General features: G+C 45.9%; 1 protein-coding gene across 1 annotated transcript in view; it reads left to right on the top strand.

The window, feature by feature from the left end:
- The window catches only part of TENM4 (teneurin transmembrane protein 4), a 732,935-nt gene that overhangs the window by 619,936 nt on the left and 97,467 nt on the right, over nt 1–15,532 (top strand). The window contains 1 exon segment of the mRNA XM_057747430.1: nt 7,252–7,398. Coding sequence (XP_057603413.1) covers nt 7,252–7,398 — 147 coding nt within the window.

Raw genomic sequence — 15,532 nt, forward strand, 5'->3', positions numbered from 1 at the left:
CTAATGTCTTTGTGTGTGTGTGTTTGTGTATGAGCATAACAGACAGAAGAAATGTGTATCTAGAAATGTATATATGCCCCATAAGCATGGTGTCTCAATGCTGCCACATCCCCGGCTTTGTCACAGCAGCCACTGCCCAGGGGACGGGGTTTTGGTCACAAGATGGTTGATATATCTGGAGTGTCGTTCTCCCCCCCGCCCCCCGCCTAGTGACCGATCTGTGCGTGACATTACCATTATGCTGTTGTCCTTGCCTCCCCATACACACATACACCCCCCTCAACCTTTCTACCCCATCTCATGTCACCCTGCCCATCCCTTATGGCCCCTGGTCCATCAGAATGAAGATGCTGGGAATCAGGGTGGGTGGCCTGAGACAGGAAGAGGCCCCAGAGCAAGCTGAGAAATCTTTAAGAACTCCATTCCCACTAGTACTAGTACTGTGTGTTAGATACTGTGTGTGCCAGGCTCTCGAGAAATGGGAGAAAACAGAGCTCTGACCTCAGGGATTGAATGGTCTGTTTGTTTGGATTTTTTTTTTCCTTTTCAGAGAAGGCCTCACTTTGGTAAGTTTTATCTTTGATGAGTATTCCTTATAGGCAAAGTAATTCCTTCCATTTTAAATATTTACCTTAAGTAGATGGTACCTAATTTTCCAAAGAGGCCTCGTTGCTCTAAGAATAAGTCTCAGAATGATCAGATATGTGTACTCCAGAAAGGCTTCAAGCTCCCGGAGGAGAAATACTATGCCATCTTCAGCTTTTTATAATCAGGCCCTCACACAGCACTGGGCACCAAATATGTGCTCAGTGGTTAAGGAAACATACTCTGGAGTCAGGCTGCCTGAGTTTGAATCTAAACTCCCATACTTAATGAACTGAATGACCTTGGGCATGTTTCTTAACCTCCCTTCCCCCTTCAGAGTCTTTATAAAATGAAGATGATAACAGGACCTGCCTCATGGGGTTGGCATGAGGATTGAATAAAGTAATGAATATGAAGTCTTAGCACGTGGGCGGGAATGACGCTCAGTAAATGTTAGCGGTGCTGTTTTATCCTCATGTGCTTAGCCTCGCCCTTAATCTGGAAAAGGACTTCATTAGCCAGACTAATTTTTGAAATTGTAAAGAAAAAGGTTAGATTGGCTTTTAATAAGAGATAGCAACTGCTGTTTAAAAATTGATGGAAAGGATTTTGGGAAACATAAATGACTAAATGCTTTTCAACTGGGATATCTTTGCCAAATACAGCAAAGGTGATAGTAGAGCCCATCCAGTGGTGTTGAGAAGCAAGCTTCCTCTCATTTCACGTACTGGCCTTCAACCAAGAATAAAATTATTTCAGCAAGAAAGAGCAGCACCTCTGAGCCTCTTTAAAGTAGGCTTTTCGCACGTAATCATTATCAGAGGAATCCTCAGGGTGGATTAAGTTTAATAATGTTACCATCTACTTGGTGGGTTTTTTCCCTACTATGTGAAGTTTCTCCATATCCATGAGTCCTATGAATTTTTTTAAGGGAACAGATATAATTATACTCATTTGACTGGAAACAGAAATTAAAGTTGAAGAAGTTGAGTGGCCCATCCTGCATTACACTTGTAGTAAGTGGTTGAACCAGGATTTTATATTTCCTGGCCTAATCCATATTTCTTTTATCACTGTAAGTCACCAAGAATGTCCCATTAACTTCCAGTATTCTTCCTCCAAACCACATCTTCAAGCTGACACCTCACCTGGAAGTAATCCATATTCTCTCTCAAGCCACCTGCTCTGATCCTTAGTTCAGAAAATAGCACCAAACCTTGAGCTGGATTAGGTTAATGAATCATAACTTGCTTTAAAAGACAGATGTTTCTTGCCAAAATCTAGGTCTGGACCAAGCGCCCATCTGGCTGGCTCTCCCGTATAGTGGATACTAGTAATTCCCAGAAAAAGAATTCCAGGACCAATACAGTGCAAGCCCAGGACTTTTCAGAGTAGAGTACTTTGCAGTGACAATCCAGCTTTAGTTCTTTGCTTTCCACTTGCGTTGGTAGACACTGAAGAAACAACAGTCACTCAACAAGTATGTTGAACTGCTCCTAAGCACCAGGAAATGTGGATGCCACATGACAGAAGTGGTCCCAGCCTGGCAGAAAAGACACTAACACAAATAATTCCAGCAACGTGTGATGAGGATTGTGATAGAGGATTGTCCCACAGCCACTTAGCAAGAAGAACCCTACCCACTTAGGCAGGGCCTCATAGACCGAGATCATGGGCCATAACGTAAGCATATGAGAGGCTACTGAAGGCTTTTAAAAGCAGGATAATGACTTGATGACATTTGTGATTTGGAAGGATCGATCTGGCCATATTGTGGAAAAACAGTTGAGAAGGAACATTTGGGGGCAAAGAGACCAATTAGGAAACTGTTGCTGTCATCTAGGAAGGAAAATATGATGACCTTGTCTAGGGAACAGACTGTAGGGGTGAAAAAGTACAAGAAGACCAGACAGAAAAACATAAATGGGACATTTGTTGTGATAGGTGTGTTGTATAGCTCCTTTACCATGTAAGTAAAAAATAAATACCTTCAAGGATTCTGAAAGTCTTCTAGCTTCAAGGGAGGCTTCTTCATAGGCTTAAGCAGGTTGAAGATAAAGCAGTCTCTTGTCATTTAAAGGGCATCGTTTCTTTTGAAAAGCTTAGCCCTTCTCTAAACCTTAACATTATATTATTTTGGCTCTGGCAAATGCCCAGTGTGAGTCCTTCCAGAGGCGTTGTTAATATCACTTGGGCTCTCTGAATTATTGATGAGTTTCAGGGTTGTGGAATTAATGAGTTTTAACCGTGGAAAAGGATGGGCGTATTGTTTTAAGAAAGTCAGCAAGTCACTGCAGAGGAGGCTTCCTCATGCTGGCTAATGGGCTTGTGATGATCCCAGAAGCAAATTCCTGTATGATAGCAAACCTCATTCAAGCCACAGGTACTGGTAAGGCAGTGCAGACCATCAGGATAGAACCTGGTCCATTTGAAGAAACTGACTGTGGAGAGGGTATTTCTGTGATTTCACATGTAGAGCTTACCCTTCCCGAGAACATGGGCTTCTCTGGGCAGTTTCAAAGCAGCACAGAACGTGTGCACCAGGCACTGTGTGCTAAGAGATGCTTATTAGAGCAGGGCTTCTCACAGAAGGTTTTGTGAAGTGGAACATTCTGTATTACTGTAAATGGTTGTAGGCGGGGGAGGAAGAGTTCTGAGGTCAAATTGGAAAATGTTCTGACAATCAAATAAACAGGTGTCTTTATTATAGGACTTCCCAGAGCCTCTAATGTCTTAATATTTAGTGTGACTTTCTAGGATAAGAATATAGGTATATATTGTTTTGCAAACTTAATTGACCACAGAGGTTTGTATTTGAGGACCTCATAGAACTAGTAGTTCAAAGAATTCACTTTGAAAAGTATTATTTGAGATTATAAGACCCATTTTAAATTGTCCTGGGACAAAGTGTATAGATAAATAAAATATAAAAATATTGAGGGCAGATGCTATATCTCATCTCTGTATACTCCAGAATTAACACATGCCTGGTATCCAGTAGGTGTTAAGTAAAGTTTGTTGTAATTAAGAACAAAATCATCACATTTGAAGTTGTTCTGACCTTCTCTATTGGGTGACTGTACTGGAGGGACCTAACAGAGCATCTCATCCAAACCTTCATTTCATAGATGAGGAAACTGAGGCCAAAAGAGGAGAAGTTACTTTCTCAAGATCCCACCAGTTAGGCAGAACCTAGGTCTCCCGCCTCATTCATTGATTCATTTCAACAAGTATATATTGAGACTAGCTACGTGCAAGGCACTGGATTAGGTCCAAAGTTACCTTTATAGAATTTACATGCTAATGGAGGGAGTAAGATAGTGAACTATTGCAAAATTAATAATTTAAGTATGCTTGGGACAGTTGCTGTCAAGGAGGAAGACAGAGTGGTAGGAAAGCATGAAATGGTGAGCCTGGGCTGGGTCTCGTGGCCCTGCACCCATCTCGCAGCTTCCTGCTGAGCTGCATCGTGTTGGCCCCCACGACCGCGTTATTGGGTTGTCTCAGCTGTCTCTGACAAGGTTTGTATTTATGAGGACCACAGCTTGTGAGCCAAACGTTGACACAGTTTGGACTGGCAAAGGGTTATTTTCTGGTTTGTGAGTTTCTTAGTGAAGTTATACAATGTTAAAACAAATAAACCCAATAATAATAACAGCTGTCATTTATTAAATGCCTACCAACATTACCCACTGTGCTAAATAATTGATATACATTATCCCATTAATCTTCTTAACAACTCTTTGAATTATGTATTACCTCCATTTTACAGATGAGAAAACGGAGGCTTAGAGAGTTAAATAATTTGCCAATCACCGCACGGGTAGTAGCTAAAATGGTGGTGCTGAGGTCTGTTTAGTTACAAAGTCAATACTCTATTATAACACATGGTTTTTATTAAAAATTTAGGATTCAATGGTGTCAAACTGGCACTGTCCTAGAAAATTAGGATCTGGAAAATATAGGAAAAGTTATTTAATTTGGAAATAATATATGTACAATGTCTAGCACAGTGGCAAGCCATAGCAGACCTTCAGTATATGGCAACTGGCATTGTCATCACTGTCCTGAAGCATCTAAACCAGGGTCTGGCAAACTACAGCACACAGACCAAATCTGGCTCATCACTTGTTTTTGTAAATAAAGTTTTATTGGAACACAGCTATACCCATTCATTTATAAATTGTATGTGGTTCCTTTCAAGCTACAATGGCAGAATTGGGTAATTGCAACAGAGACCATATGGCTCACAAGCCTAAAGTATTTATTATCTGGACCTTTACAGAAAAAGCTTGCTGACTCTGATCTAGATAACTGCCTCAGTTTTCTATTTTGCCTTTCTGTGACCCCCACCTGAGGTTATGGGTCCAACTTGTGATATTCTAGTCCCTCTACTAAACTAGAGAGAAATTCAAGGTGAGTAGAAGATTCAGGTGTTGTTTTCAAGCTGTACGTCAGGCTTTGTGCATCATGCAGACATTATCTTATTTAATCCTCCCAACAACCCCACTTTATAAGTAGACTGAGGCTCAGAGAAATTAAATGAGGTGCCGCTGTGTGACTGAGCCGCTCTTTGGTACGGCTCTCAACCTTGTGCTCTCATACAAGAGATGTTATTTGCATCATGCAAGAGGCTACATCTTGGAGCAAGAGAAAGCAGTCTACTGCCATTCATCACGATTGGACTCTTCTTCCTCCAAAACTGATTTCAAATACATGAGGCTTAATTTAAAGGAAATCGCAGCTGGGTGGGCAAAGCTTTAAATGGGACTAATTGGAGAAAGAGGCAGTCTGTAATTGCCTAGCTCAGGAGGGGTGGCTGATGTTGGCTGCTGAGTCGGAAGGCCTGGGCTGTCACCTGCACATCACAGCACTGCTCCTGCGCTTTTGAACTGCTTTCTCGATCACTTTTGGAGTGGCCACGCTGCTGGCTCCCCCCCTTTCCCAACAGGCTGCTGCTGTGCAGAGACCCCGTAGTCTACATTTGCTTCAAAACTTTTGCAGGAATCCCTCCTAGGCTCGGAGTACACACTCCATAAATGTTTCTACCTTTGAATGGAACACAGCGGCCAGCTTGATCTATTGGTGGCTGTGTTGAACATCTCAAGTATAAATGAACGTGTTCTTTTCTTTTACTTTGTAATAACAGTCAACTGTGGAAAGGCCTTGAAACACTGCAGCTTTAGATTCTAATTGATCGGCCATTTACTGAGTGCCTGCCTTGGCCTAGGTCTTGTATCAGACAGCCCCATCCACATTTGTCCCGTTTAAGAATATTGGGTCAGTTTTCAGTTCTTTCATGATAGAAAATTTAGTTTGTAGCCGTATTTGCAGCAGTTTGCTGCTCTTAATAATAAAACAAGTTTTATAGATGGCAGAGTGCTTTCACATCCATACCTTTCCCTGAGACTGAGCAGGGCCAGAGAGGAGACATCACTGGGGTGAGGTGTTTTTTGATAGCCCCTCTGAGAAAAGGGTTGACAGGTTTGTTAAAATGAGGACTTGAATGAAAACCAAGCAGCAAAATAGAAGCTGGAGTAAGCCATGTAACTTGCCAGATTCTCAGGCCTAGGTTTCTGAGCCACAAACTCAGAGAGAGAGGGGTTTGGAAAGGTGGTAAGCAGAAACCTGCAAATCTACTTGCATAATAATAACTCCCCACCTTATGATATAGAACTAAGGCAGAGTCTCAATATTGCCTGACCCTCCCTGATTAAATCATCCACAGCCGTCTCAGACAGATGGCCACTCCTGTGTTTGGTTCCCACCATATTTTGTACATCTCCCTCAGGGCACTTAGCAGTGAAATATTTTGCTTATACAAATCTGTCTCCTTTGATAGGCTACATGCGCCTCAAGAATAAGAACTAGGTCTTATTCATCTCTGTACCTCCAGCGCTAGCCCAGAGAAGGTGCTTAATAAATGACAGACAGGCAGACAGATGTACAGATGAATAAAATTAGGGAAGGGCAGCCCGCCCGCACCTGCGTTGGCCATCACAGGCAGCCCTAGTTAGTCTCTCTCGTGGCAGTCAGCCGGGCTCCTCTTAGTGGCTGTAGATAAGATGGGAGGAAAAAGACTGAAGGACTCTGCCTGAAAGCAAAGTCCGTTGTTTAGGAGAAAAGAGGACAAAGTAAATGAGAAGCCTAAGGTCCAGTACAATGGACCTAGTAACAAGGCCTGAAAAAAGTATGGCCCTTTGGAATGAGACCCAGAAATGCCGAGGGAGCAAGAGGGGTGATTCCTGTGTTCAAACAGCCACCAGAGACAGGAAAAACAGGCGAGAGTAAGCAAGGAGCAAGGATCAGCAAAAAACCTCCGCTGGTCAGGTTTGGACAAGCCCATCCATTGACTCCCACTCTAGAATTCTGATCACTTTTGAAGGGGTTTTCGGATACAGAAGGTGTGGGTTGCAGACCTATCCCTGCCACCTCCTGACAGTGCCATATCCTGATTGTGCGTCCTTCGCAAGGTCTTCCGCCTCTGAGTCTCAGTTGCCTTAGAGGTAAAGTGGCAGTTCTAATGATAGGCCTCCCCGGCAGCTGAGAGCATCAATGTGCTGGTGGACGTGAAAGCCTTTTGTAAGTTGACAGGTAGAGTGTGAGCGTGTGTGACCAATTGGCTGTGGATGATCAGACCTTGATTCCGTGTGCTTTGCCTTGCAGAGGGTTGCCCGGGCTTGTGCAATGGCAACGGTAGATGTACCTTGGACCTGAATGGGTGGCACTGCGTCTGCCAGCTGGGCTGGAGAGGAGCTGGCTGTGACACGTCCATGGAAACTGCCTGTGGTGACAGCAAAGACAACGATGGAGGTAGGGCCCTGGCTACCTTGGGTCCCCTGCCTCTCCTGGGCAGTGAGAGGCACAGAGTGAAGGGTGGGCATTACTGAATCAACAGCCCACCAACACACCAGCCGCCCAATCAGAGGGGGGCCTGCAGGGTAGGCATGAAACTGCACATGTCGTCTAAGGAATGAGTGCATAGCACTAGTTGTTCCATTTGAATTAATTAAAATTAGTTGGTGTAAACAAAATTAATTATCCAACAGCAAGGGCAGAGGAGAAGGCCTGTGGAAGAAGGAATTTTCTAATTCGTTATTGAGTTGCCTGGCAAAGTTATGTAATCCCCCCGTTGGGAGTAGACAAGAGGCCACCCAATTCTGTATCACAGAAAGTGCCAGAAAGGATACTTCTCCAGGGAACGGAGGTCGAGTTACCTTTGGTCGAGTTTCCTTCTCCCCTGATTCTGGTGGTAACCCTCACCAAGCATGCTGGGGGCCACCTTTGCCCCCACACCTTCTGTCCCTGTGGGTTTGTAGTGGAATCGTGTTTGCTATTGGATTTTTTTCAAGTGCTGGGCAGTCAAAACCTAAGGAAGGGAGGCCTAGTCTTGTGGAGCCTTTATTAGCTGAGAGTGAAGAGTCCAGGGTTCTAATCTCAATTCTGTCTTTGGCACTCTGTGTGTCCTTAAGCAAGCTGCTCGAGTCAGTGGGCCTCACACTCCCTATTTATAAAATGAGGCCATTTGACCATAAGAGCCTTTCCAGTCTTTACATTAGTCCTAGAATTAGCCTTCATCTTTCTGTTGAGTGAAACTTGTATAAATACAAACACAATATGCTTTTTACAGCCCCACTTGGAAGATGGGTTGATTTCTTCCTGACTCTACCAATCTCAGGGGGTTACTAGGAGAATCAAAAGAAGGAGATATGAAAAAAAACAAAGAAAAAAAGATCAAAACAGTTAACCCTTCCTTTCTAATGATGGCCTAACAGTCGGCCTAGTGCAAATGTGTTTATGCAGCTTCCTCGTATCTGTACCATGGGACTTTCTGATATACTGCACAGAGTAGGAAATCAATAGGCCAGAAACTCAGCGTCCCAACCTTTGGGAACCTTCTACTTAGCCTGATTCTACAACCTCAAAGCACCATAAGGATTAAAAGGCCAAGTGTGTGCTGTTGTGATTACTCTGGTTCATTTGCCTTGAGTTGGCTCCAGCAACCTTGGGCTGTTTCAGACCACTGGTCCTTGTCCGAGCCAGATTTCAGTCCTTCTGTCTGCTACCTGAACCCAGCAGGTGATTGGGCCTGATGCACCCAGTCCTGGGCGCCTTGCAGTAATTGTCAGCACGGAGCTCGTGGGGTTGGGCCGTGGTAGCCAGGCAGAGACAGCGGGCCCATGCTCTCCTCCTGAGATCTCACAGGGCTGAAATGTCCCTTAATCAGTCTGAGGCTTGTGGAGCTCATTGGTTCTGTGCTCCGTAAATATCCAGAGCTCCTGTCATGGAGCCAGGCCCCAGGCCAGGCACAGAGATGAATAAGTCCTATCCCCACACTCCAGGAACTCAAATGAGGGAGAGAGCCCGAAGTTAAGTGCTAATGGACGGTGATAAGTGCTGTTGCAGAGTTTTGTATTGGCTGTCGTGGGAGTAGGAAAACATTCATCAGGCTTGAGTAGGCAGGCGTTTCTTGGAAAGGAAAGGGCTTTTGGAAAAAACATCATGGGCAAAGCAGTACCAAGTAGCACCAAGTAGCCCTGTCTTCAGGCAAGATAAAGTACAATCGTATTTGCTCTTCATAGGGAAAAAACGTCAGCCTAAATGATCTGCCTAACTTCCTCAGCATTCCCCTTCACTCTGCCTGTATAGACACAATCCCACGATCAGCGATGACATTCCTATAGTAAAAACGGAGAGGCGCTGTACCGTGAAGTCATTTCCTTCTCAGGAATCAAGGGTCTTGGCCAAAGCCTTCAGAAGTCTGTTGAATCTCTGGGCAGTGAAAGAACTGAGTGTCCTAGAGAAATGTGGGGAGAGGATGCACCTCCTCAAAACACACATACAGAATAGGTTATAAAACGAGGTTCATTTATCCCCTCATATGAAACGCAATGCCAGTGTATCCTCTGTTCACCATCCTTCAGAGCCAGCCTCCCAGTGCAAGGACTCCCCAGTGTAACAGGGGGCGTGGACACCTGGGAGCCCAAAGGCCCACAGCTTTGGTGGGAGAAAGAGCTTCTCATCATAGGAAACGGGGCTAATCCAGACCCCAGGGGAACAGAGCCTTCTCCAGCTGCCATGGAGATGAACCAGCAGGAAGTGGAAGAGAACAATCGGAAAATCCCCAAGTGTGAGAGAATATACCTCTTCCGTTTATGAAGCACGTTACAGACTGGAATGAGCTTTTACATACTTTTTACCAAACACATACTATTACTCTAACTTGAGTTCATTCACTCCCTCAGCAAACATTAACTGAACGTCTACTCTGCATTGGGCCCTATCCTGGGTCCTGGGGCTTCAGAGACAAATAAGACACAGTCCCTGCCTTTGTGAAGTTCACAGCCTGGAGAGAGAAACAGCACCAGTTGCAATGCAGTGGGATAATTGCTGTGATAAAGGAGCATCCGCTCATTCAACTGACATTATCAAATGCCTGGATACCCTACCGTGAACAATGATGTAGCCCCGTCCCATGGGGCTTCCAGTCCAGCCAGGAAGACATCCCATGGGTCATCATGGTTGGGAAGACAGCTATCTGGGGAGACCAGACTGTTGAGGGAGCTTGGCCTTGGATTGTCAACTGCAAAATGAGGGAACGTCTCACCTTAGGACCCTTTCAATGTGGTGGGCTCTCTAACCATTGCGGGAGCCAAAAGGAAGGGGCAGAGGGTCCCCGCTTTGCAGGGTGGCACAGATGAAACAACTGTGGGGTTAGACTGTCCCCAAGTGCTGGAGGGGACAAGACTATCCTCACTGGTCCCTCTGGGTCTTGGCCAAACAGGGGCAGTTTTAGTGGAGGGAGAAACAGGGCGTGCTGTGCACGGCAGCGCAAGGGTGAGCCAGATTTAGCACTTGACTGTTTGCAGTTCAGTCAAGCACACATTTGCTGGGCTCCTGCTGTCTGCCGGGTACCACACTCCTTTCCGAGAGGATATAAAGACCAATGAACACGGCCCAGTCTGGCTCCCTCAGGAAGCTCACAGTCATTTGGAAGAAATTGTTATCCAAACAACCAAATCTAATGGAGGCAGAATGAAACAAGTGCCTTTATTTCAGCCATGATGTGGGACACAGCATAATCCCAGATAAATAAGTGAGGGTGGAAGGAAAAAAATGTTCGAGTCTCTCTGAGTGATTGTTTTTGGCTGATGTGACTCAGGGGCTTGGAGAAGAAATGAGCAGAGGTTAATGTGAGTAGCAAGACTAGGGGAGGATACAGACTACAGCCCTCTCCTTCTGCTCCCCTGCATGTTACAGACAGGGAACCTGGGGCCCAGAGAGGGGATGGGATGTCACATACATCAGAGTCACCCAGAAGTTCATCAACGCAGCCGGTCTGAGACCCAAGACTCTCGAGCCACTCTGTGTGATCTTATGGACCACCTCCTCCTCGTGCTTTATCCTCCTTCTAGACATGTAGTGTGAGTACTTTAATTTAAATAGGCTGGAACAGTACCACAGAGCAGACCAGAGGATGACAGTGTTTACTTATATGCCATTTTACAGTTTGCAAAGCAATTGTGCATCCACCCAACAACACTGGGAGGTGTGTGGTATTCTTATCCCCTTACTATTTTCTCATGATGAGGAAGTTAGGACTTAGTAAGGGGAAGTATTTTGCCAGGTCACACAGCTGGCAGGTGACAGATACTGCATAGTCTGTGAGGTATGGCCACGTGAGAGCTTTTCAGTGTGCCCAGACCTCAGACTCACAGCCCTATCATAAACTTAACTATGGTTCTTCAAGTTATCTGAGAACTCCTGGTTTCTCTTCTTTCCCAATTTGCTAGGCTTAACGCAATCCTTTACATATTAAACTTGAATTTCAAGCTTCATTAAGAATGCTGTTGCAGTGTTTTTAAACTGAGACCAAAAAAAAAAAAAAAAGTTACACAATGTGGCTCAGTTGGGTTTAGCTTTATTGGTTTGTTTCTGTTTTCACTTATGGTTGTTGTCTGGATTTTAAAGCAGGGAATAGATCCTGAATGTGACTTAGTGACTCCCAGTCTCCTAATCCTCTCTCAGGGCTGCCCAGTCAATCTAGCCTGACTCCAGACTCACCCCGAGCACTGGGTGGTGAGGGAAGCAGCAAGGCAGGCTGGCAAGCAGAGGCCCTGACCCACCACAGAATGCAAATTCCTCTGTGTGGCCCATTTGACAAAGAAGACGTGCCCTGTGCTCACAGTGCCCTTTAGGAAGCCCTCTGTGAAGTGTCGTCACATGCACCTTCTCATGTGTTGCACCCTGACCCTCTGACGGGGGCATTCACGCCCATTTCAGAGGTGGAGAAACCGTGGCCCAAGGATGCTGAGTGACTGTAAAATAAGAAAAATAAGGCCTACCTTGCAGGATTGCTATGAGGATTACAGGTGATATATTTAAAGCACCTGAGAAGCAACATACCACAGGGACTAAAAGTACAGGATCTGTACCCAGATTGCCTGGATTCAAATCCTGTCTCCCCCATTTGCTGACTGCATGACCTTCAGTGAATTACTCAATTTCTCTAAACCTTAGTTTACCACCTGCAAATGTCAGTTCTCTTTCTCCTTCTGCATTCCACCTGTAATCACAGAAGCATGTTTATAATAAAATAAATGTATATTCATATAAATAATTATTTTTAAAAATTGGAATGAACATTCTCTATAAAATTTTATACTCTACTTTTTGGACTTACGATTAGGCTGTATTTCTCTCTGTAATAATGTATTTTGACCTTTTTCATCTTTTAGTTAAAATTGATATTCCAAACTGTTGCATGCTTACTGCTAGAAGGAAAAGAATTCAAATGTACATAAAGGAAAACAATAGCCATCATTTAGGGATCATCTCTGAGGGCCAGGCCCTGTGTTGGACACTCTGTGTCCTTGACCTCTAGCCTCTAACCACACACTTGCAGGGCAGATGTTTACAGGCAGGGAAACTGAGGCTCACTGAGCTGACGTGACTTTCCCAAAGTCACACAGTGAATCAGTGAGAAAGCTAGGATGAGGATGGAAACTGCGTTTAAAAAGAAGATGCCAAAAGAAAAAATCCACTGGAATTTAAGCAACCAGACCCCTTTTGATAAAGAATCTTTAAGCTGCTTCAAGGTGTGTTAATCTTTTTAGGCACTGTTGGTCCCATAAAAAAAAACAATCATGGATTGCAATTCAGATAATTGATAGATACAACCTGGAAGGAGAAATTTCAGGAAAATTGAGAACAAAGCTCTCTGTCCTCCCTTCTCCTCCTCTCTCCCATTGTTGGCATGAAGCGTTCACATAAAGCCATAGAATTTGGCCACACTTCAGACCATCTCTAAACCACATTTCTTGTGATAAGAGACAAGAGAGAAATTGACCTTTAAAAATCCTGTGTTCCAAGGAGCAGATAAAGATTTTGCAAGCCTTTTCAAAGAAGGCACTGGATGTATTATAGCAAATGACAAAAACTTCTCCCAGATGTGTACAGACAGGGAGGCACATTCCACCCTCCACCCCTGGGGCCTCCCCAGATGCTGCTCACAGCCTGCTGTAAACACTTCTGTGGCCAGACTGCCTGCAGCCGCGAGATGAGGCCGGCTGATGGGCTGTCGAGCCCAGGGAGGAGTTAAGCCTGTAGAGACCTGGATGGGCTTGTTAGACACTGTCCATGGACCATCCGTTTAAGGAACCATGCAGACAACTCTGATGAAAAGAGTTTGCTGGTCCACAAATTTCCCAAACCTGCCCCCAGCTCTGCTCTCCTTTTGATTTATTCTTGTCCATCCTTCTAATCTCAGTTTAAGCATTTCATCTTCCAGGAAATATTCCAGCCCTCAGCCCACTTTGGGTTCCCACCTTTGGGCTTCTACAGCTCCCTCTGCTTCCTTCTTTCCCGGCACATGGTTATCCTGTCTGACCACCACACCGAATCCTTTGGAGGCATGACTCCGTTTTCTTCCTGTCTGTCCAGTGCCTAGAGCAGGGCCTGCCAGCCGCGTGACAGACACTGAAGGAACAGAGCAGACTTGTCCCCTGTGCCTTCTTTCTAAGGGGAGGAATGAGCTCTTCCTGGAAGGGGTGTGTGTGTGTGGGGGGGTGGGCATGGTTTCCTCATGCCTCACAGCCCTCAATGGGCCCCATCCAACTGCTGGAGCTGTTTGATTTGGGATCCTCATGTAATTCATTCATTTTTTTCATTCATTCAACAAATATGCTCACTGTGCACAAGGCACTGTGCTGTGCATTTGGGATAAGAAATAAACAAGTCATTTTCTGCCCTCCATGGATGGGGGCAGGGCTGGGGGAGCCAGGATGTCCAAAGAAATGATAGAGAAAGAGATGTAGACTGTGGACTAGTGCCTGGATTTGAAGAAAGATAAGAGACCAAAGTCCCCACTCTGCCACTTCACTCGCAGTATGACATTGGATACATCAGTGGTCCCCAACCTTTTTGCTAGCAGGGGCCGGTTTCATGGAAGACAATTTTTCCACACGTGGTTGGGGGGGGGGGGGGTGGTTCAGGTGGTAACGCGAGCAGTGGGGAGCCGCAGGTGAAGCTCCGCGCTCTCGCCCGCCGCTGACCTCCTGCTCTGCGGCCCAGTTCCTGACAGGCTGCGGACCGGTACCGCCCTCGGCCCGGGGTCAGGGACCCCTGAGGTGAATCACCTAACCTGACCCCGGAGTCCTCTTTGTAAAGATGAGAAAGCCAGCGGAGTCACCACCTTCAGTAGAACTCTCGTGCCCTCCTGTCACTTTCCGTGGAAGTTCCAGCAGGCCAGCCACCAGGGCAGATGGGCCTGTGGCATAGAAAGGCCAGGTTAGCCCCAGAGGCTGCCTCATCCGCCCCCACCTGACGGATGAGGACACTGCCAGCAGAAAGGGAGATGGTCGCCCAGGGTCCCACCACTCCCTGGCAGCTGTTAAGATCACAACACGAACAGGAAGCCCGCACCCGTCAGGACGGCAGCTGTCAGAGGACCTCACCCGCCCCTGTGCCATAGGGACTGTCTGCAGGGGGCCAAGCACTCCAGGACTTCTTTCGTTGAATCGCTCACTTACTCTTCACGACCCAGGAGACTTTCAGCAATCCTCGGAGGCTGGCACAGCTTATGATCCTGCTTAGACATGAATACACTGCATCTCAGACATAGGAAGGGATGTGCCCAAGGTCTCACGGCTCGGGAGTGACAGACTCAGGAAAGAAACCCTGTCCTCAGGCTTCTAGCCTGTATTTTTTCCTCCACTTGCCCCTCTCCAAGGTCAGTTGACACCTACCATCAGGGTGGGTGGTGAGGAGGGATGCTAGAGGAGATTAGTGTGGCCCTCATCCTTAAGTCAGTAGCACCGGACGTACACGGAAATGTTAGCGGAAGCCAGCGCTCCGCACACCATGCGGCGTCTCAGCACCAGCGGGCTTCACGTCCAAGGCTCATGAGCACAGGAACTGTTCTGCAGTGTTCATTTAGTGCCCCAGAGACCTGGCCCCTTTCTTCTTTTTTTCTGCTTCTTCCCTTCCTTCCTTTTTTTCCATCTTCCCTTTTAATCTCTGTTCTGCCCTTTTTCTGGCCGTTTTCTTCTCCCTCCCCTTTGCCCCCTGCCGCCATCCCACCAGAGGCCACTGCCGGGTGTGGCATTGCGGCCCTTCCCAGCCTCCAGGAGCCTGAATGGCCTCTGACACTTTCATCTGCCCCTCTTCACGTTCCCCATCTAAGGAGAGAGAGAGGAGGCCTTCAGAACTGTGAGGAAGAGGGAAATTTCCGGGGGAAAAGTGTAATTTCCCAGAAGTTGGCGTTTAGGGTTTAGGAGGGTTTTACTGAAAATTTGAAGGAAATAAAGGAAAATCTTATCTATTTTCCTGATGGGTTTTTGGTTTTTGTTTTTGCTCCTGTGATAACAAGGGTCTCCCAGTGGGAATAGTAAATATAAGAAACGTGAACATTTTATAAGTCAACCAATATGTGTGCAATATACAATTG

The sequence above is a fragment of the Hippopotamus amphibius genome, chromosome 9, assembly GCF_030028045.1.
Source record: "Hippopotamus amphibius kiboko isolate mHipAmp2 chromosome 9, mHipAmp2.hap2, whole genome shotgun sequence".
Classification (NCBI taxonomy): Eukaryota; Metazoa; Chordata; class Mammalia; order Artiodactyla; family Hippopotamidae; genus Hippopotamus; species Hippopotamus amphibius.